This window comes from Drosophila grimshawi, unplaced genomic scaffold (genome assembly GCF_018153295.1).
Source record: "Drosophila grimshawi isolate 15287-2541.00 unplaced genomic scaffold, ASM1815329v1 contig_848, whole genome shotgun sequence".
In the NCBI taxonomy this organism is placed as follows: Eukaryota; Metazoa; Arthropoda; class Insecta; order Diptera; family Drosophilidae; genus Drosophila; species Drosophila grimshawi.
The window spans coordinates 19266685-19287642 of NW_025063692.1; the positions used below are offsets into that span (position 1 = coordinate 19266685).

Sequence of the window (20958 nt, forward strand, 5' to 3'; positions counted from 1 at the left end):
AGTTATATTATTGCTAGCTAAAACACTCATTATAATAATTGAGGTACACACACACACACACACACACACTCATACCTACATAACTGTAATAATACACACACACACATACAGAATATTTTGACAGATCAGGAACTTAGCTCAAACGACTTTAACACTTAGAACTTTTTATTTAAATACATGTTTTGTGCTGGTGTTTTATGCCTTTTGATAAATGCAAGATTTGGTAAACGCATGCCATATATATATATATATTACATACGTACATGTGTATATATAAACGTGTAACACAGATACATTCCTATGTACATCTGTATGTGTGTATATACATATATGTGTATACATATACATATACATATATAACATATGCATGCATTAACAGATACATACAAATAGCAAATAAATGAATTGTAAAGGTAAATACATATAATTTCATGTAAATTATTTAATTATAATGATAAAGATAAAGCTAAAAACAAAAGAAAACAAACAAACAAAAAACAACAAAAAGTCAGAGAAAATAACACACACGCGATATATATACAAACACACACATATACATACATACATATGTATGTGCATCCCAATGATAATAATAGTGTGCGGGATGATATTTAACAGACATAAATAGTGCTGATGTGCAAAATCGCCAGTAAGCACATTGAAAACGCTGATAAAATTATATTTACATATGGTGTAATAAAATGATCGATTATTAATAAAATGGAAATTATTTGAATGAAAAAAAAAATACCAGTTGCATTTCGCCGTTGATAACACTGTGAAAGTTAATTGAAATCTAAGCAAATACAGACCTACACTGAAAATAACTTTTGCTATAGTTTGAAACGAAACGATTTAAATTAAATTGTCATTTAATTTGCAAGCCAGAGATGAAACTGAGAAGTCTTCATCAAAAGATTAATATATACAAATGACACATACACTTAACTAAATTAAACAAATGTGCCTTGGCTTTAATTTCGAAATTCTTGTTAAACAAAATGCACAAGTTAGTTTGCGCATGCAATACAGAGTTCTATATTCTATATATCTTAGCTGAACTGAAATTATATCAAACAAGACCGTCACAGCGCTAGGAGTCGTATTCAAAAACGATTTCGATTGCGATCCCACACAGCGATATTTCGTCATCTGGCAGCATTAGCGATAGCAAGCAAACATTTAAGAGAGGGCGATACTGTGGTGCTACCATGACGCAATAGCCAATCCAATGAATGAAATAGCAATAATCACAATCGTTGGGAGCACAGCAAGTACATTGCATATATGACGCCGACGCCGGCGGAGATTGTAGCAGCGATGTTGACGCCGCCGTCGCAAAGAGCGTCACACAGCGACAATGATGAAAAGAGAGCGGCGGCGGCGTTATCAGCGAACAGCCCCGACCAGATTTCGCTATCTGCTATTAGTGAGGCGCAGGCGTTGCCGGCACAGTCGCGACCACCACCACCACCCGACGTCGGTGTCAGCAAAGTGGGCAGCGACATACTGATGCTCTCGCCAGCGGCAATAGCCGAAGCATACGAGAAAGCTGTAAGCGAAGAAGAGAAACGGCTCAGCGATAGTAAAGAGAACAAATCGCGATTCACTCTGCCGAGTATTCGAAGTATTTTAGCAGCGGGCCGCAGCTTTCGTGACAAACTCTTGCCGCTTGTCGGTAGTTTTTTGACATTCATTTTGCATTTAGACATGCATGGAGGCGATACCGGCAACAACGTCAACTTTGTTGCAGGACTCATTGACTTTACAGCCGGCTCGTTGGGTAAGTTCAGTGTAGTCCCAACACAATGCTAACCAAACAATATAACCCAAAATTTTTGAGTAGGCGGCGCCGCTCAGGTTTATGTCTCGCAGCCATTGGATACGGTCAAGGTGAAGCTGCAAACATTTCCCGAGAAGTACAAGGGTATGTTTGACTGCTTCGTTAACACATATCGAAAGGATGGCGTTATGCATGGCCTATATGCCGGATCGGTGCCGGCTGTCGTTGCAAATGTTGCCGAAAATTCCGTACTCTTTGCCGCCTACGGTGGCTGCCAAAAGTTTGTCTCCTACATGCTTGGCAAGGAACTGACCAGCGAACTGACAATCGCACAGAACGCATGCGCCGGCTCATTAGCCGCCTTCTTCTCCACGCTCACCCTCTGCCCCACCGAGCTGATCAAGTGCAAGCTGCAAGCGCTGCGCGAGATGAAGCACTTTGTGGAACCGAGCCAAGCGGCTGATATACGTACGCCATGGACCCTAACACGCTACATTTGGCGCACCGAAGGTGAGTTGTCATTCTCCATTGGGTTTTTTACAGTTGTTTTTTTTTTATATTTTCCTTATTTGATAAGATTATGTGCATATCTCGCTCTTGTTGTATTTCTCCGTTACCCCATAATTCAAAATTAAACGCGAGGTCTGCTAATACGCTGTACAAAAATAATCAGCGTGTTTACCAGCTGCCCACTTTCGGCGTTGCCACCTAGCGCCAAATGTTTTGAACCAAACGGCTTATACCCATTTCAAAAGGGGGAAAGTGTGCAAATGTCTGCAACGATAATAAGAAGATATTTTCAATCTCATTTAATGCATTTCCTTTGGTCAATGGTTTGAAATGTGATTTCTTGTTTAAGGCGTTTTGAAACATTTCGAAAAATAATAATAGATCCATTTAGAGTACGTAGGTGCAGGTGTTCATGGGCATGTAATCTTCTATGAGAAGGAGATAGCTGGTTTTTTATGAGTACTCTAGCCAAACATAAGATTAGAATTCTAATAAATAAATGAAAACGAATTCAATGATAGTAAATAAGTAATAATCTTATAATCAGCCTAGATACGTACATCAATATAATATAATATAATCATTTTATAGAATTAATTATTGATGTGTACTCCCCTCCTTGAGACAAGTACGCAGTTCATTCAATTTGCATTTATATACATATGTACGTATGTGTGATCACAATTTATGCGCGTTCTCAATGAATGAAGAATGAAGCATTAAGTAGTCGTAGTCACGTTGTATGGATAATATCAGTAGTAGCACTTTTATGACTCACGTTATCAGTCAAGTGGAAATTTTACACAATCTCTTCTTAATTGATTGCCAGAAGGTTTTAACAAAATCTCAATCGATGTTATTGCTGTGATGCAGTTGTTATGGCCTTACACACACATGTGTGTGTATGTATGTATGTATGTAAATATGCATTGACGGGGAATGTTGTTGTGTCAGATTGCTCTTGTTGTTTTTGTTGTTATTGTTTCACTCGCTTTCATTCGCGACTGGCACGCCAACTGCAGATAAGCAGCGTAGAAGAGCTAAGCCAAGTTAAACTCTTCAAATTCTATAAATAGAGCCAGTGGCCGGCCGGTCGCACGTGCGGCTTACTGTTATTTTCCACGCGTCGTCACGCCTCCAATAGTAAGTGTCAGTATGCATGCACACACACAAATACACAAACACATATACACACATAACCTATGCATATGAACGGCCTCTTGCTCTAATTCATTTTGTGCTCTCTCTCTCTCTTACTCTGTCACTCTCTGTCTCTATCATATTCGCTGTCCGTGTTACAGGTATACGCGGCTTTTATCGCGGCCTGACCTCCACTTTCATACGCGAGATGCCCGGCTACTTCTTCTTCTTTGGCAGCTACGAAGGCGCACGCGAACTGTTCCGTCGGTAAGTGAATTGTTGAGTAAGCAAGATAAGTGCAAAGTTGATCACAGACAATATTTGCTTACTTTCGTCGATAGCAAGGATCAGACGAAGGATGAAATTGGACCGGTTCGCACAATGGTCGCTGGTGCAATTGGTGGCGTTTGTCTATGGACATCAACATTCCCAGCGGATGTCATTAAGAGTCGCATACAGGTGAAGAACCTCAATGAGGGTATGTTGCAGGTCGGTGCGGAAATTGTGAGACGTGAAGGCGTCTTTGCTCTATACCGTGGACTGTTGCCATCTGTGCTGCGTACCATCCCTGCCACGGCCACTCTGTTTGTTGTCTACGAGTATACCAAGAAAGCGCTCCATGGTGCAATGTGACCTGTGACAGTTGTGGCAGGCGTGGGCGTGACCGCGGGCGGTCATTACCAATAACTCTCATCATGTTGCTGCTAGTGCTCTATTATATAATTATTTTCGAACAGCTCTTGCTCTTGTTATCATTATTTTTAGAATTACGTTACGACTACGATTACTATTACTTTTTACTATTATATTACAACCATAATGTGTAGTATGATTATTGTGGAGCTCCTCGCCCGAATCAGATGCTGCCTCTCTTAGATGTTGGCCGCCTGCCGAAGACGTCGCTTCAGGAAGTCCTGTCTGTCTGCGGACGTTTCCAGTTCGCGCCATTCGTTCCAATAGATCTGTGTCGATGATGATAGTGTACAAAAAAACAAAAACAATGAAAAATATTTGGAATTAGTTAAGCATTTCATATTTCCATGGCTACAACAACTGCCATTTTTTTTAAAGGTGACAATAAAAATGATTTCAAGCAAGCTTTTAAAGCTAGAAAATTACCTACTTGACTGAAGCTTGAAGAATATTAAGTTAACGACTAGTATACATATATGATTAAACTTTTGATTCCGATTTTTTGTTTTAGGCAGTGCTCAAACGAGACTTGTAAAGAACAATGAGATTAGTAAACATATAAAACTATACAATGAGTCCTGCAAAATGCATGCATATCCAAAATTAGGCTGACTACAAATCTGGAAAGCTGAGCCACAAACGGACCTTATATTGCTAACTTAGTTCGATTCCAATTACACATGCTTAAATTTAGTACTACATATTTATTTACAACAGTTTAATATCCTAATCATTTCTAATCAGCTACTTACCACAATGGGCTTGTGTCCCATCTGTTGCAGTTGCTTCAACTTCATGGCAAACTGTCCCGTGTGGCGTTCGCTGTCGCGTATAACATTATTCCAGCCGGCGACCACAATGATCAGTGTGTCCACGTGGGGCGCTTCCTTGCTGCCGAGCAAATGCTGGCGCGTCAGTAATGTGCCACTGTAATCCTCCGGACAGCCGCTGACATTGAAGGGCAAAGGGCGTTGCTGCTGTCGATCATAGCAGACGACCAGATCGCAACGATCGTAGTGAGGCAGTATGTGCTTCATGGTGACTGTGGTGCGCAGCAGACTGCCCACCGCATCACGGACCTCAACGAGAATGCGATCCGTGCTGGTGAGCTTGAAGCGTCCCTCCTTACGCTCTGGTATATATTGCGTATATAGTTTGCCCATCTGCTGACGCTGTCGCTCGGTGAGCAATGGCCCCGCATATTCGGAGCCCAGGAGCTGGGCAAAGCTGTCCAGGTGGAAATAGTCACGGCCGGGTAGTTTGCCGTTGGGGTAGGCATGGCTCAGGAAGCGCGGCTCCAGGGCGACGCCCAGCAGCTCGACGTCATAAATGCCGCGCATTGTGAGAAACTGTAGGCAATTGGTGTAGCAACGTGGATAGCGCAGAATCTCATCGATGCGGTTGCGCAGCATGTCCGGCAGACGCTGGCAAAGTCGTCGTTCAACACCGCTGGCGGTATTCAGATTGAACAACGCAATGACCAGACAGATGCGCTCCAAATCCTTCAGCCTGGTCGCATTCAGTTCACGCTCGAAGCGCAAGAGAATGCGTTCCACGAGGTCATCGTTGCAGGTCTGCAGATCGCTGCCAAGCAGCGCCATGTGCAGACAGCTCAACAGCGAGACGCGATCCACCTGCGGCTGCAACTTGACCAGTAATTGATTTAGTGCCGGCACCTGCGGTAGTTTGCTGCTGTAGCGCAACACTTTGAGCATGGCTACCAGTGTGATATCCTCAACGTTATCCAGTTGCGCCTCCAGGCGCGTGTAGAGCTGCTGGAGCAGGTCGGGATTTCGTATTTGCGTCTGTGTCTTGAAGAAGCCCATTGCCATTACGCCCAGCTCTTGGAGCGTCATTTGCTGTACACACTGCGCCAGATTCTGCTCAAAGTCGAACATCTCGAAGATGGGCCGACGCAGCAGGTTGCACAAGAACATTGACTGCACCAGCTGTTCCGGCGGCAGCTTTCGCACTTTGCGACCAAGCTTGCGCAGCGCCTGCCACACAAATTCGCCAATGCGCGCCAGGCCCAGTTGGTACCACGCATCGCTTACCAGCAGCAGCTGTGCGGTGGGCCAGTGCTCGATGCGTCTACAGCACTCAATGTCCAGTGTATTCCACAGCTCCATGTAGTTGGCCACCTTCGTGGATGCCGGCGTCGGCAGTTGTTGCAGGCAACGCAGCGTGCCAAGCAACTGCTTATCACTCAGCTTGTGCAGCTCCTCGCAGTAGGCGCGTATAAAGTCAGTGAATCGCTGCTCGCTGATCTGTATGCCCAGAAGGGCACAGTGCTCGACCAGCGACAGCAAATCAGCGTACAATTCATCCGGTGTGGCATTCTGTGCCGGCTCCAGCACACGTTGGGGTGTGGCTGCATAGGCTGCACTATCGGCTTTTTGGCAATCGCTGGTGCGCACAATCTGATACGGCTTCAGGGATGTGGAGAGGATGTTGTGCGCGAACTGATTCTCAAAGTCGACGAACACTTTGGCCTGCAGCGCTGACGAGCTGCGTATCTGACGACGCAACAGCAGGCGAAGCGGCCTATGCCCCATGGTGAGGCCACGTTGCAGGCATCTCGTTGCTGTCGTTAGCATTTTAGCCGCAGTTTAATTCATAAATGACCAATATTATGGGTTATATTGGCGTTATGTCAAGACAACAAAAACAAGCGCGCAAAAGTGCTGCAGCTCAGCTGTTGCCAGTGCTGCCAGATGTGTGCAATGTTCAAAACATGTGTCCAGTGCCTGAGAGTCGCATTTCGATAATTGATCATCCGAATATTCTTGTTGAAAATATCTGACGGTTTTTTTAAATGAATTTCATCAAAATTTGCGAACAGATATGTAATTTTCGGTTTACTACAGATGAGTGTTCCTTTTTGATTTATTTTTATTACGTAAGAGTAAGTCATAATGAAAAGCATCTTACTTCTTTTGTTTCATATTTATTTGTGCAAAAAATATAAATGCCTTTTTGTAAAATTAAAATCAAATTGAATGACTCTTGTTTCGTCTTTGTTTTCAATGTAGCACATCTGCATAGACGTAATATGCCATTATACATACATACATAACTTTAACGACTGACCATGAATAATAATAAAATTATGTGTTGCTTCTTTTCATGCAAATATGTTTTTGTCGCTGGCTTCTAACAGTATTCTTGTCTCTCTCTCTCTCTCTCTGTTGGAATACGTTACTGAGATAGATACATACATAAATGACGTATAGAGATCGAACTACGTAAAAGAATTCGAAGAGTGTAAAATGCAAATTTGATCTAAACAACAAATATTGGGAAATTGGCCTAAAAAAAGGAGCAAAAAGTGAACAAGCTCTTTTTATAGTTCAATATTTTCTCTCATATTTGCATTCACTTTAAAATTTATATATTTGAATCAATTCAAGCATCAAAATAAATAATAATAGATGTCTTTTTATTAATTTTCCGATTTTAAACAAAAAGAATTTAATTTAATTTGATATTGAAATTGAAATTTACTGTATTCGCATAATACGTTTTAATTAATCGCCAAAAATTCAAGCATAAATAATTATGTATGTTATATAGGTATGTATGTTTTTACCAAGCATAGAGAGTGTTGAATGAGGTGGCATAATGATGATGACGGCGATGGAGTTGCTGTCAACTTTCCCAGTATTCGCATTTTGCCATTAGCATAACAATTAAATGTTGATTGATTTTGATAAAATGTAATTCAAAAACACAGCAAGCTTAATTCATTATAATATCGACAGTTATATAAGATTAGTTAGAAGATACGTACAGCAATTATCTCAAACATAAACACGTCTTTCCCAACCAGCATCGAGGGCAGCTTGATTCAAACCATTCTAAAGTTTTCTATATTGATTTGAGTTCACAGTCGCTTTCATCACGAACTTTCGTTTGACGAAATGCATAGCACAAACAGTTTTCGGTTTCGGTTTCTGTTTCGGTTTTTTGTTGCTGCGACTGCTGCTGCTGCCGCTGCGGCTGCCGCGTTTTGCTGGCGGCTACAAAAATGTGTATGCGGCCGTCTGTGACATATTTTATTTCAAAAATAATGAAAACAAAAGTTTAAAACAACCGCTGAAACAACACAAACAAGAAAGAACAGCCATGTTCGGCGTGCTGACAATTGTATACCCTTGAACACATTGAAAATATAATTTCAAGTTTTGTATAAGCATACATGTATTCATCTATATTCAACCAACATGTCGGGTTGTTATGCAGTCCCCTAAAGCGTTACATATTTGGTTAGAAAATCATAATAGTCTATGCAAGCGTATAAAAACAACCGCTAGCTGCGCTCAAACGAGGGCAGAGACAGAGGCAGAGAGACGCGGCTACGCATGAGGAATGCTGGGGCAGATAGATCGATACGGTGAAAGGGGTAAACGATTACGACAAGATGCTCCTCATAATGACATCGATAGTTTACAGTTGCTCGCACTACCCTTTCCATAAGAGTCAAGCCACTTTGTGCATATGTTTGCGCTGCAACAAAGTTCACTCTTTCATTATTTTGTGTAGTAAGAATCACAATAAGTTAATAGAACTGCGGTGGTCTGGAGACATGATAATTTTATAATAATAATACTGCTATAATTGTTGAGCATATTTAATATTATTATCAAGTGTTTTTATATAAATAGAAATGTTTTATGCTTATAGTCAACGAACATTTTGAAATGGAGAACAAAATCCGAATTTCGACATTCGTTTAGCGGTATTTAAGCCGGACCCGTTAATCGAAATTAACCGATTGAAATTGAGAACTTAATTTGATTCGGGTTGATCACTTGCTTTCCAAAAATTAATTCGTTTTATGGAAAATTATGCTTCCCAAAATTTTTGGAAATAAAAAGTTTGAATTGATACAAATATAAAAATTAACTTGTTATTTAAACTTGGGTAACAATTTTAAATAAATAGTTAGAGCATAAAATAGGCGATGTGTCGATTGTGTTTTGAATCTCACCATTTGAGCTGCGCAGTCGCCACCGATGCTGGTGGTATATATTTTGACAAAAGAAAGATTTCGGCTTAAATCAATATTGGCAATGCGCGCGGCCGTAAAGTAACAGCGCGAGAGCAGTGAACCAGACCCAAAAGGCCAACAAACCAACAGCAAGAGCAACAGCTCCAAGTATTTAGCAGAAGATGCCGAAAGTGATTCCAGGCTTACTGCTAGCATTAGTGCTGCCGATAGTGGTGTCGGCTTTTGGCAACGAATACGTGCACATTAAGGTGCATGTGCCCAAGGATCAGGCGCCGAGCATTGCCATCGATGCGGAACCGGTGCCGCCGCATAAGGTCATCCATCACTATCACCATCATGGATCACCGCATCAGAGATCACGGGTACGTGCCCCACCAAAGCCACAGAGCAGCCCGCTGCTGGAGAGCGTCATACTGTCCGATCTGGATAAGCCGCTGCACATGAGCGAGCATGCAGACTATCTGAACCATGCCAAGGAGATCGCTGATCATCTCAGCGAATCATATGCGGCGAAGAAGATACCGCCACCGCCTAAGAAGAAGGTGAAAACCTACACGATCATCGAGGAGAAACAGCGGCCAAACAGTTACGAGTACTTGCCTCCATCGGATCATAACGTGGATACGTATCGTGTGATTAGTAGCAGGCCGCAGTCCCATTATCACAACCACCAGCAGCATCATCAGCCCGATGACGATGTCAACGAAGTGGGTTATAACTATCGGCCACCAGCACGCTATCATCGCCATAAATCTTTCTCCTCTCCCTCCTCCTCATCGTACCTGGGCGGTAGCTATGCGGAGCCAGCGCCGGTCGAAGAGCCATTAGATTTAGATCTGGACTACACTTATGCGGCACCATCCTACGCCAATATCAAGTCCGCCCGAGCGCCTGCTTATACGCTGGAAGCACCTGAGAACACTCAATATTCATACGATTTCCGGCCATCACCGGAACTGCATTCAGCACCGGATCCATACGAGGAAGAAGTCGATGCATACGCAGCGCCAGCGCCAACTCAATCTCGCCGGCATCGTACTAGCCCAGTGGAATGGGGTACCGAATCATATAGTGGGGCTAGCGAATCATATAGTGCCCCCAACAGCTACCATGCTGGGCATGTGCAAGGCGTGGAAGGGGCCAGCAGTGTATATCAGTATCCCGGACCCTATCTGTAAACAAAAATATCAAATTTAATGCTAATTTATTGTTAGTTTTGTTTTTCTTTTTTTTTTATATGCATATGTAAATAAGTCGATTAAAGTTGAAAGTTTAAAAATACACTCAACGATGTTTCGCGAATATTTTTATTTAAATTGGAATCATCTGAGGATATTAGAGATGTTCTCAATTTGGAATACTGTTTAAAATTTAAAGTGATATTATATATTTTATTTTTATGTTACCCCTGGTGAATTGCAAGCGATTATATATGAAATTGTAGTTGTCGACAGTTACTGACTAGGAAGTTACCTTGTGTTAAACGATATATGTATGTATGTACAAGTTGGATTCAGAAAACCTCCCACTCCACGATTTTACATATGTGCATGTATTAATAAACGGCGATAATCGAAAATATTGATTTTAGTTACAACGACGAATCGAATAAGTTGAGTTCCTCTGTCGGTAATATCAACACAAATGAAATTGGATATTACATTTTATACAAAAGCGCAGATCTTATTTCATAACAAATTGAATAACATTCTTATATTACTATAACATATATATATTAATAACATTTTTCTAATTGAATTTGTACTCGAATATCCAAAAGAAATCTGAGACGCATTAAAGAATTGCCTCGACGCAGATTCCAACAGAAAAATAGTGAATACTATCATATATACATGTATAAACATTATGATCTACATTTTATATACATATATATACATATATTTATATACTAATAACACTAAAACTATCTTAGCTGAAATCAGTTTAAATTAGGAAAAAAACTGATATATTTAGTCCGCCGAAGATGCCCTTTTTGTCCGGAGTTAATCTGCTGACAGGAGTTTCGACCGATGTATAATAATATATGATATATTGGTCCAATCTGATTGCCTCCGACGTCATAGATGTGGTAGTTTTGCTCATATAAACACAACAATCTGACAGACATGGTTATATCGACTCGCCTTGTGACGTTGATGATGATATGACATGATATGATGATACAACAATTAATTTACATGAAAAAATACCTAAAACAATATCCATTCCTGTATATATATATATATATAAATATAGAATGCATCTATCATCATGCCTATACTTATACTTATACCTATACCTATACCTATACCTATACCTATACCTATACCTATACCTATACCTATACCTATACCTATACCTATACCTATACCTATACCTATACCTATACCTATACCTATACCTATACCTATACCTATACCTATACCTATACCTATACCTATACCTATACCTATACCTATACCTATACCTATACCTATACCTATACCTATACCTATACCTATACCTATACCTATACCTACACCAGTGTGACAATAAAGTAAGTGTCCTTGCTGTAATCGTTACCCATCATCAGTTTGTGCAGTGAAGCATGAGGTCAGGATGGCTAACTGCGTTAAGGGTGTCCGATAGCATCATCGATTGGACTCTGAGTTGTGGAGTTGTGGTCAAACAACGATGAGTCTCTGCGTTGACCAGGTGCTGCATTATCATTTGCGCTTCTATCAGCTGCTCGGCTTGCACGGTCTGCCGTTGTCGGGTGACGTGTATCTAGAACGAAACTCGAGGGTATTGCGTCTCTGGGGTGGCTGCCTGCTGATAAGCTTCAGTGGAGTTGCACTCCTGTGTCTGATCAGTGACGATGCGTACCTTTACCCGGACGATGGCTTTGGATATTTCAATGATGCCATGAAGTATGGATTTGCTGAACTGGCAGTGCTGAGCATCTATGTGGAGACGATGTGGCAACGTTCCCACCAGGCACGCTTCTGGAAACTGTACGCAGAACTTGCCACAACGACAACGCCAACGCCAACGCCTCCATTGGGCAATGTAGGAATACTGATGAAACGGCATCGTCGGTACCTTATCGCCTTCTATGGAACTTTGCTGACGGAGATGGTGCTGCTGGGCATGTTTGTCTGCCTGCAGGATATCACTCGTAATCTTCTACTGTTTTGGACCACTTTTCAGCCGTTTGTGTTTGTGGTGCACTTGCGAAACACACAGTTTGTGCTGCACCTGGAGGTGGTCCGCCAGCAAATCCGCCAGTTGGATTCGGAGCTGGCGCTGTTGGTCGAGTACTCAGGCTTTGCCAGCGGTGCGGCCAGTTTTCCCGGTTTCGAAGATTATCTAAGGAGACAACTGCGTGAGAAGCAGCTAATCTATGAGCGCATCTACGAGCTGTGCTTCAGCTTCAGGAGGTCTTTTAGCTACTCCATGCTCACCGTTCTGCTTATGATCTATATACGCATCGCAGTCGATTGCTATTTTATGTTATACACGGTCCACAATAATATTAACAATATTGGTAAGTCTCCCTCTCTCTCTCTCTCACACATTCTTAACCTCCATCTCTATCTCCACAGACTACTTTCTAATACTGCCAGCGGTCCTGCACGTAGTTGTCCTCATCTACGCATCCCAGAGTTGCATGCAGATGGTGCCTCGGATTGCCTATCAGCTACACAATATCGTGGCCAACTCTCCAGCCCTGTCCCTTCAGGTGCAGACAGACAATCCTCAAAGCCAAGGTCGACTTTTAACTATCCCGATTGCTCACCCCAAACAGATTCAAAACTTTTCACTACAGATGCTACATGAACCGGTGCGTATTGATTGCCTTGGCATAATCATCTTAGACAGTCATCTGTTAACACGGGTAAGTGAATGCTACTCCATTCCATTCCATTGCATTCCAGTAGCTGGCAACTAATCTGCACATACGCATCCAATTCCAGACTGCGTGCGCCGTTAGCACATACATGATTTATACCACACAACTTATGCCCAAGTTGAGTGGTCCCTCTGAATAACATAATTCAATTCAATTCGATTCGATTCGATTGAGAAGGAGAAGCGCAAGCGACATTGATCAATGTGGTATATTATATTAAAGCTTTATATGTATATATGTATCGTATATTCATTAAAATTATATCAATGATGCCGTCAAATGATAGGGTATAAGCATCGATCTGATGGCGTGACGGGTCGAGGCGGGGGTGGGGTGTGCGGATCAACGGGTGAAGCGTCGTTTTCTATTTACACGTGCGTTCGGGTTGGACGGGCTCTCTTTGGAGGGGAGCGAGGTTAACTACAAACTAAACATGATTCATCCCAAAGCCTACCAAACATCCACCCATTATCCCAACAGCTGGCGATAGTTGGAATTCATCTGGCTTAAAGTACGATTGCAGTTATGTGCGTATTCTATACAAACATAATTATATAAATGTATATCATTATATATATCATCATATATATATATACATATATGCGTGTGTATGGTGTTTTCTCAAAAATCTAATCGTATTCATGACTTGACTCTCGTTTCGCAATCAGATTCTCGCGCTCATCATCGTTACCCTCAATGATGGTGATGCTGTTGGAATGGGCCGAGCGATTCAGCGGCTTAATGCGATGCACCGACGCTGTAAGGCCGGATTCAGTGAACACCTCCACCTCGTCATCCTCATCATCGTCGGGCACTGTGAAGTATGGGTGCGATGAGACTGGACGGAATTTGTAGCCTGTTAGCACAAAGAACACATATGTGGCCATCTCCCGGAACATCTCATCCAGCCAGGCGTACTGAAAGACAACGGTCATCTGCAGCAAGTCGACAATGATGCGCGTAAAGTAAATGTAACAGACAATCATGATATAAAATTGGCGGAACAGCTTTAGTTTTCGCAGATTAATTGCTGCCTTGCCATCTGTAGCAGACGCCTCATGCAGATGGCGGATCGACCACACAATTGGGAAGAGTATGGCACCACAGCAAAGGAGATCCACGAAGAAGAATATGTTATGCCAGGTGCGGAACTCGGCGTCGCTCTGATCCGATTCGTCTGTAATGATTTGAGCCACATTTGCCAGAACCTAAACAGGGTTTATATACAATTTAGAAAATTTAAGGTTTAGTGCTTTACAAATTTGATGGCCAACCTGGAGCGGAATGACAATCATGAAGATCTTCTTATCCTTATCGGATAGTATATGCTTAATGAATGTCCACCCGGTGCCGATAAGTACAATTGTTATAAAAAGTACGGCGCCCTTCAGAAGGTGAGCAATATAGTAGAGAATGGCCCAGGTTTCCACATGTTCGCCACGTTTTTCGATAAAATGGTAATTAATAGAATGGAACATAAGGGAAAGTGACTTGAGGAACACGAGAACAGCCATCAGATAGTGTATCTTGTAGACGGTGTGCCTGCACACAAAAACAGAAGAAAATATATATTTTGAAAAGAAAATGGGTCTGGTTGGTCCAGTGGCCGAACTTACTTGCTCTTTTTAAGTATGAACACCCAGAACAGGCCGGACAAGAAGAATAGCAGACTCATCATAAAGTACAGAGCTGGCAGCGGCATTTCACCTGCTGACAAATAGTTGCCATTGTTATTCTCCTCAATGTCCACCTGAATTGAAAATGAGAGAAAATATTTCACTGTGAGACTAGCGCAATGCCTTCAAAACTTAAAAACTCACATTAAACGACAATATCTTGGGGCGATCGTAGTTTGGACAGGCGTGGAAATATAAATTGTATAAGCCCTCGTCGTGCTGTGTGGCCACAAACATGGAGAACGTAAAATTGTAATAGTTGGTGCCGTCGATCGTTTTTTTAATTAACGGCAGCGTAAAATTCTTGCACAGCTCTTCCTGCGATTGCCTGTACGAATTGGAATCGTAAAAGTTTGGCACCACTCCCGGAGCATTCTCGACGGGCAGCGATGGTTGTAGTTCAGCATCGTCATGTTTCTTGTTGTTGTTGCTGGCCGAAGAAGATGCTGCGGCCGCAATGGCACCATCATCAGCAACTGAGCCAGCACCGGCCTCCACTTCAAGTGGCGGCAGTGCAGCAACTGGCAAAGCACTTGATACTTCGATTTTTGGATGAGCAACAGCAGATTTGGGCTCCTTACCAACAGCAGTCTCTGCATTCTGCTCTTTAACGCCAGAGTCCAACTTGGAAGCTGTTTCAATTTTGCCCGCAACAATCTGTGAGGACAAAATGGGTTCCTCAGCCGAACGATCCAATTCATCGCCCAGCTCGTCTGAGCTCACGGGCATCACGGCACGACGACGACGCTGTTGCATGAACAGCGCCGTATCACTAACTTTTGCGATATGAGAGTTTCGCTTGCGACGGTACATCACATCCTTGTAGACATGCTTGTTAACCCATTCCGGTGAGCACTGCACACGCACTCTGCAAAAACAAAAAAGACAAAACAGCAATGATTAGCCAGTCCAGTTCAATTGATAGCGATTACAAACTGACTTTAACTCCTTTAGATCCAGCACAAAGAATAGAATTGGTCCACTTTTCTGATTGGACGGCGGCTCCTCCAGTATGCACTTATTTTGATGCGAGTCCAGGTAGGGATTCAGCTGATCAATGGTTGTCTTGTCCAACGAAAGACCAAACTGCAATCACCAATAAAATATATTAATTAAGAGAAATGCTATTAAATTGCAATTCCATTAAACACACCAAATCCGTCGACTGCTCATCGTCAATTGTTAGCATGCTCAGCTGGACGTCCAAATGTCCATTTGTATAGAAACCAAATGTGCTGAGGGCAATATACGGGCGCATGTCATTCTGCAAGTTTATTAAACAAATACACACATATACGTTAAGTACACATATAGATACACATAGACGCAGAAACGGACATATGTATTTAGGGGAACTCGTATCGCAATCAGATCATACGATGCCGGCTGCTATATGAGCAACTTACTCGAACTTCCAAGTGATGTTTGCGCGTGAGGACCGCATTGGGTGCCGTCAACAGTGTGGCGATTACAGCCAGAAATATTGATTTAATATTTAATATGTGCGATGGCGCTAGCACACGCATTTTGATTCCTCTTGTTTATTTTGCGACCCCTTTCGTCGTCTGTGTGGCACTTTTTTGCAGGTGTCGGAATGCTATATGAATATGATGGCACGGGATGGAAGTGAGAAACTAATGTTGCTTTGATTTCAATTAATGGAATTTGATTTGCTGCGACTGCCGTTGCTGTTGCAATTCAATTGTACAATTGTTCAATTGCTCACACTTCAATGGTATTTTTTGCTTTGCGTTTGTCGTTTTCCTGCACAAAGTAAAATTCTTAGCTGCTTCATTGATACTAGCTAGTGATGTGCAAAATACTTATCGATAGGCCGATATTCTTATTTATATGAATACGTGCGTGAGCTTGTGTCCAATTGGAGTTTGATTCTGTTTATTGATGTTCAACTGGAAATGTTCTTATTGGTACGAGATTCTAAATAATTGCTATTCAAATTATTATTATTATTAAATGAAACATGCGTAAAAAAAGATGAATCACAGATGGACAAAAATAATGTCATTAATTGAAATAAATACGTTAAAATTGTATATTAATGGGTTATGTATAGCACTTAAAAATTGTTCACGTCTTAAGTCTTATTGAGAAAATCAAAAATCGTAAATCCAATTTTTAGATTAAACAATCAAATCTATTATTTTGCAATGCACACCAGTTGTTATAAACTTTCGCATAGTATCATCTTCTTTAAATTGTAAGCTCCGAAAAAACTTGAAAATTCAAAATATATCAATTTCATTGCAACAATTTATTTTTCGTTGAATTAAATACTAAAAGCTATGCGAAGGGGACAAGCACAGTCAAGCAGATAATCAGGTAATACAAAATGTTTATATTTGTATTATTGTTTGAAATTATTGTTCGTTGTGAATGTAATATTTTATTCCAAGTAATGCATTTCCGAATCTATTGAGAATTTGTCATGGAGCGAAACGCGCTTCCGGGCCTTGAACTTTCCAGCGCCCTGCATGATGGAGTTCGGTTTCATTTCGCCTCGGGATGTAGCAGCTTCAAATGATGGTGGCGGCGTCAGTTTAGCAGTCTTCTTGGTATTTGTTTCGCCTCCCTTGGACTTATCCGTGGTGTCAAGCCAGGCAAATTTGGTCGGTTCATCCCCGTACATCGGTTTAACCTTCTTAATCAGCGCCAATTGCGCTTTTTTCTTTTGATAGTAAAACACCTCAAAAGCTAGCGTGCACATGGCCAAGACAAGGCCAACTATTGTCGCCATAAAAACACCGCCCAGACTATTCAGAGAAATGCCGTCTTGTTCATCGAGATCGGCACAGCCCCGATTATCTTCATTCCAGTATTTCTCTTTTAAATTCTCAAAAAAGCGTTCCTTCTGTAACATCAAGATCGCATAGCTTAGCTCATCCTACAAGAAATAAAGAAAAATCTTGAAAATAAACGTCTTAGTCGATAAAGAAAGAATGAAAGATATTTAAAAAAAAAAAATAAAATTTTTGCATAAATGTTTTTTTACATAACAAGAAGATAAGAATGTCTTTCTTAGGCACGGATGTATGCCCATTTTCATCGAGACAACTAACTGTGAACAGATGGACATGGGTATATCGACTCGACTTGTGATGCCGATCAAGAATATATATACTTTATGAGATCGGATGTGTCACTAATATAGCTCTAATATAGAAGAGGATCATTTACCCCAAGATGACTGCCTTGCTGTACGGCGACGGCATAGGGCTGTTCGGCAAAGACTTCGCCAATCTCCGTTAGATTACAGTTCTTGCTGACCGCATACCTAATCTCCGCTGAGTCGTGTATGAAAGCATAATCGGCATTAAGGTGATCCTCCACATTCTTAAATCCCTCGCTAGCATTGTGCACTGGATTTGAGGTGCCGATGGCAACCAGAATTTTTCCAAACTGTTCCTTAATCGGATAGTCCCAAATTCGAAATTTATGAAAGTCTTCGGATGCATTCAGCGCCAGCTCCTTCCACATGCGATACAGCGTATCCTCGGCGAACTTCATGTTTATGAAGTAGTGGTGAGTGTCCGAGTTATTGACCACCGTATAATTAATACGCGATTGTCGAGCCAGCTGTTCCAGTGACCGCACAGGCACCTGCATACGCTCCACCGTGAGAAACGCCGCCAAATTTGCCGTAAATGTAGCCAGCATAAGGACTACAAATAGCCAATAGGAGGCCACAAGGATGCGTCCGGACAGTGCCTTGGGTGCTTCACCACCACCCTGGGGCGTGAACGAGGTCAATGCAAACCAGAAGCTCTCCCTCAACGTAAACTGGCGACATTCGTATGGATAGGCATCGGGATTGTTGCGCGAACTGTATGGTGAATACCTGTCCAAGATCCAGATCAGCAGTGCCGTTGCCATCAGGGCACCAACAATGCTCAGCCAGACCTCCGGCCGCAGCACCGACATAAACTTGAACAGCGAGGCGAGGCGCAACGGTTTACGCATCACAATTGAGATGCCCGTATGGGCGTAGTAAGGGGGCAGAAAGTCAACAACTTCCTCGCGCTCCGAGTACATTTTGAGGGCAGCAATGGCAAAGTCAGTTTCACCACTGACCAAATCGCCGATGACACCATCCCACTCACCCTGCTCATTGCGCTCACCCATGTGTCCCTTTTGAGGCGCCACAAGTTCATAGTCAAAGTTGAGCATGTTCGCCAGCGCTTCAATGAAGTCGATACAAAAGCCCTCCCAGATGGGTGCGCCGGTTGGTGTGCGTAGCAACTCGCCGCTATTTGGATCGCGGCGATAATAGCTCCAGGGCAGACTCTCTGCGGTGCCGATGCGATAGAAACGACGAGTCGGACTGATTGTCTCGTTGACCAGTCGCAGCTCTCCAGACAGCCAGGTGGCCAGGTCTGTTTTGGCCTCGTGCTCGCTGGAATAGTAGCCAGCCGATATATTGGCCACAAATGTCAGTTTCGTCACCGGTTCCTCATCGTTCGCCTGCTCCGGCGCGTAGCCCACAAAGTTACTCCATTGAACATTCTGAAACCAGATACTGTTTGTTTCTATCGCATTTGTTACCTCGCTGCTCGTATTGCAGTCCAGGTGAACTGGCTGTGGAAATGGTTGGCTCACGAGCGCCGCGTCAATCAGGCTCCGTATCACGTCCAGAAGCAGCCCACGTTGTAACTGCAAGAAATTTAAACTCGTTCGATTACTATTCTCATACTGCAATTGGTTCCGACCAATATTTTGAGCAGACTCTGAGGACTCTCAAAATAAAAAGAATTCTTTTGAAAATAAAAAAGATATCTCGACTGCCGCCGGACTTCTTCATTTGCTGCCTTAATTGAGAGCAGCTTAAATTCGCCATAATCTTCAGATATTTTCGTATTCAAAAATTTAAACTGATTCTATCTAATGGAAGACTAAGATTACCAAACATGGCAAACTTGTCAATACAACAAGATGTATTTTGTTTTTTTTTTTTTCAAAATATAATTTTATAAGTTAAATTTGTTTTATAAATATCAAACTAAAATGTATGCTATAAATTATAAATAGAGGAATCGATTTTACAATTCCATTTTTCAATTCTCAGACTTACCGTAAATCCACTGCCACAATAAAGATCTCGCATCTGCATTGAGCGACAAATGGCGCGTGCATTCAGAAGGAAGCGTGTGGCAAACTCCACATTTCGCTTGTACTTAAAGACGCGATCTCTGGTGTCGAGGAAAACAAATTGCCACTCGGTGGGCCGCTGGAAAAGTTTGCTCTTTTCCACCTGCAACGCATTAGCGAAACAATATCGACAACTGGGAACCAGGTCAGCTTTTTTCTGGCTAGCCAGGTACTCACGAGCTCAAAGATTCCATTCATGGCGGCGCCTCGGGCAAAAATCGCATAATAGGTGGGTGGGGGTCGCAAAGCAAGTAGACGCTCGGCAAAATCTATCGGCTGGGCATCGCTGGCATTTATGATGAGCGTGCGAAATGGATAGCCGTCCTGCAGCTGTAACATGGCCTCCATGGTGTCGCGATCACTTTGAAAGATCATGGCCACATTGTTAGCGCGCTTCAGTCGCATGAAATCACTGAACATAGTTAGAAACGGACGCATCATCCTGTCCAGACGCACATAGGCAATGCCATGGGCGCGCGCCAACTCGTTGCCTTCAGACCAGAAATTATAGCTCAAGTCCACAACCACTGTGCTGCCCACACTGCCCAGTATCTCGCAAACTGTGTTGGAATTAGTGCTGACATTAATTCAGTTCAATGGATTTAAACGCGGCAATTGTTTTGTGCTACTTACAATTTTCCATGTCTTGCTGGTCATCGGTGCGCCTGAGCTCCAATACAGCATCGCTTATAGTCACACCCAATTTCAGTGAGTCCAACTCCTTTAGTACTGCCGCAAAATCTGTTCCAAACTCTGCACGCTGCACTGGCTCAATCCAAAAGACTGCAAGCGGATTCAGTAAGGCGATCAGTTCGCTGTCTGAAGATTCCTTTTATCACACGGAACACATACTTATCTTAAGCTCTTGTCCTGTTGTCAGGCTGAGGCTAAGCACCAGGTGCACGTACAAATAAAGTTTAAGTCCCATTTTGACCGTTAGCGACGAGTGTTCCAAGTAAATTGGCAAAGGCTACACCACAATTGTAGCCAAATCCGCGTCCGTAATATAATTGCTCATAATTGGTGTCCATCAATTGGACAGTCGTCATGGCATTATGCATTCTAAAGCAGCTCGCCCTTGTCAATTTGA

At 42.4% G+C, this 20958-nt stretch overlaps 6 protein-coding genes across 6 annotated transcripts; 3 read left to right on the top strand and 3 right to left on the bottom strand.

Moving 5' to 3' along the window:
• The first annotated feature begins 1107 nt into the window (after nt 1-1107).
• On the top strand, nt 1108-4531 carry LOC6565315 (mitochondrial ornithine transporter 1). Its single transcript, XM_001991481.3, has 4 exons — nt 1108-1783; nt 1847-2293; nt 3595-3700; nt 3775-4531. The coding sequence occupies exons 1-4, from the start codon at nt 1288-1290 to the stop codon at nt 4064-4066; spliced, it is 1341 nt and encodes a 446-aa protein (XP_001991517.1). The 5' UTR covers nt 1108-1287; the 3' UTR covers nt 4067-4531.
• On the bottom strand, nt 4306-6776 carry LOC6565314 (FAST kinase domain-containing protein 5, mitochondrial). Its single transcript, XM_001991480.3, has 2 exons — nt 4879-6776; nt 4306-4395 (listed from the first exon to the last, which is right to left on the bottom strand). The coding sequence occupies exons 1-2, from the start codon at nt 6721-6723 to the stop codon at nt 4306-4308; spliced, it is 1935 nt and encodes a 644-aa protein (XP_001991516.2). The 5' UTR covers nt 6724-6776.
• Nucleotides 6777-9287: 2511 nt separating this feature from the next.
• Nucleotides 9288-10315, top strand: LOC6565313 (extensin-3). Its single transcript, XM_001991479.2, has one exon. It carries the CDS (start codon nt 9299-9301, stop codon nt 10313-10315), a length of 1017 nt encoding a protein of 338 aa, XP_001991515.1. The 5' UTR covers nt 9288-9298.
• A 1495-nt stretch (nt 10316-11810) lies between these two features.
• LOC6565312 (gustatory receptor 8a) lies at nt 11811-13245 on the top strand. The gene is made up of 4 exons (XM_001991478.2): nt 11811-12663; nt 12722-12858; nt 12925-13014; nt 13094-13245. Exons 1-4 carry the CDS (start codon nt 11811-11813, stop codon nt 13166-13168), a joined length of 1155 nt encoding a protein of 384 aa, XP_001991514.1. The 3' UTR covers nt 13169-13245.
• On the bottom strand, nt 13224-16519 carry LOC6565311 (protein GPR107). Its single transcript, XM_001991477.2, has 7 exons — nt 16112-16519; nt 15859-15969; nt 15646-15791; nt 14850-15573; nt 14646-14779; nt 14304-14571; nt 13224-14237 (listed from the first exon to the last, which is right to left on the bottom strand). Exons 1-7 carry the CDS (start codon nt 16229-16231, stop codon nt 13659-13661), a joined length of 2082 nt encoding a protein of 693 aa, XP_001991513.1. The 5' UTR covers nt 16232-16519; the 3' UTR covers nt 13224-13658.
• Nucleotides 16520-16992: 473 nt separating this feature from the next.
• On the bottom strand, nt 16993-20875 carry LOC6565310 (ionotropic receptor 25a). The gene is made up of 6 exons (XM_001991476.2): nt 20721-20875; nt 20502-20651; nt 20046-20428; nt 19792-19971; nt 17901-19373; nt 16993-17607 (listed from the first exon to the last, which is right to left on the bottom strand). Exons 1-6 carry the CDS (start codon nt 20794-20796, stop codon nt 17110-17112), a joined length of 2760 nt encoding a protein of 919 aa, XP_001991512.1. The 5' UTR covers nt 20797-20875; the 3' UTR covers nt 16993-17109.
• Between the last annotated feature and the right edge of the window lie 83 nt (nt 20876-20958).

Bases quoted from the DNA above. Each gene is read 5' to 3' on its own strand.
- LOC6565311 (XM_001991477.2), bottom strand. From the start codon at position 16,231: ATGCGTGTGCTAGCGCCATCGCACATATTAAATATTAAATCAATATTT. The intron at 15,792-15,858 runs GTGTGTTTAATG...TGGTGATTGCAG, and splicing joins ATGAGCAGTCGACGGATTTG to TTTGGTCTTTCGTTGGACAA. The intron at 14,780-14,849 runs GTGAGTTTTTAA...TTTTCAATTCAG, and splicing joins CCAAGATATTGTCGTTTAAT to GTGGACATTGAGGAGAATAA.
- LOC6565310 (XM_001991476.2), bottom strand. From the start codon at position 20,796: ATGGGACTTAAACTTTATTTGTACGTGCACCTGGTGCTTAGCCTCAGC. The intron at 19,972-20,045 runs GTGAGTACCTGG...AATGCGTTGCAG, and splicing joins TGAATGGAATCTTTGAGCTC to GTGGAAAAGAGCAAACTTTT. The intron at 19,374-19,791 runs GTAAGTCTGAGA...AATTTCTTGCAG, and splicing joins ATTGTGGCAGTGGATTTACG to TTACAACGTGGGCTGCTTCT.
- LOC6565315 (XM_001991481.3), top strand. From the start codon at position 1,288: ATGACGCCGACGCCGGCGGAGATTGTAGCAGCGATGTTGACGCCGCCG. The intron at 1,784-1,846 runs GTAAGTTCAGTG...ATTTTTGAGTAG, and splicing joins CTTTACAGCCGGCTCGTTGG to GCGGCGCCGCTCAGGTTTAT. The intron at 2,294-3,594 runs GTGAGTTGTCAT...TCCGTGTTACAG, and splicing joins CTACATTTGGCGCACCGAAG to GTATACGCGGCTTTTATCGC.
- LOC6565314 (XM_001991480.3), bottom strand. From the start codon at position 6,723: ATGCTAACGACAGCAACGAGATGCCTGCAACGTGGCCTCACCATGGGG. The intron at 4,396-4,878 runs GTAAGTAGCTGA...TCATCGACACAG, and splicing joins TGGGACACAAGCCCATTGTG to ATCTATTGGAACGAATGGCG.
- LOC6565312 (XM_001991478.2), top strand. From the start codon at position 11,811: ATGAGTCTCTGCGTTGACCAGGTGCTGCATTATCATTTGCGCTTCTAT. The intron at 12,664-12,721 runs GTAAGTCTCCCT...CTATCTCCACAG, and splicing joins CAATAATATTAACAATATTG to ACTACTTTCTAATACTGCCA. The intron at 12,859-12,924 runs GTGCAGACAGAC...CACCCCAAACAG, and splicing joins CTCCAGCCCTGTCCCTTCAG to ATTCAAAACTTTTCACTACA.
- LOC6565313 (XM_001991479.2), top strand. From the start codon at position 9,299: ATGCCGAAAGTGATTCCAGGCTTACTGCTAGCATTAGTGCTGCCGATA.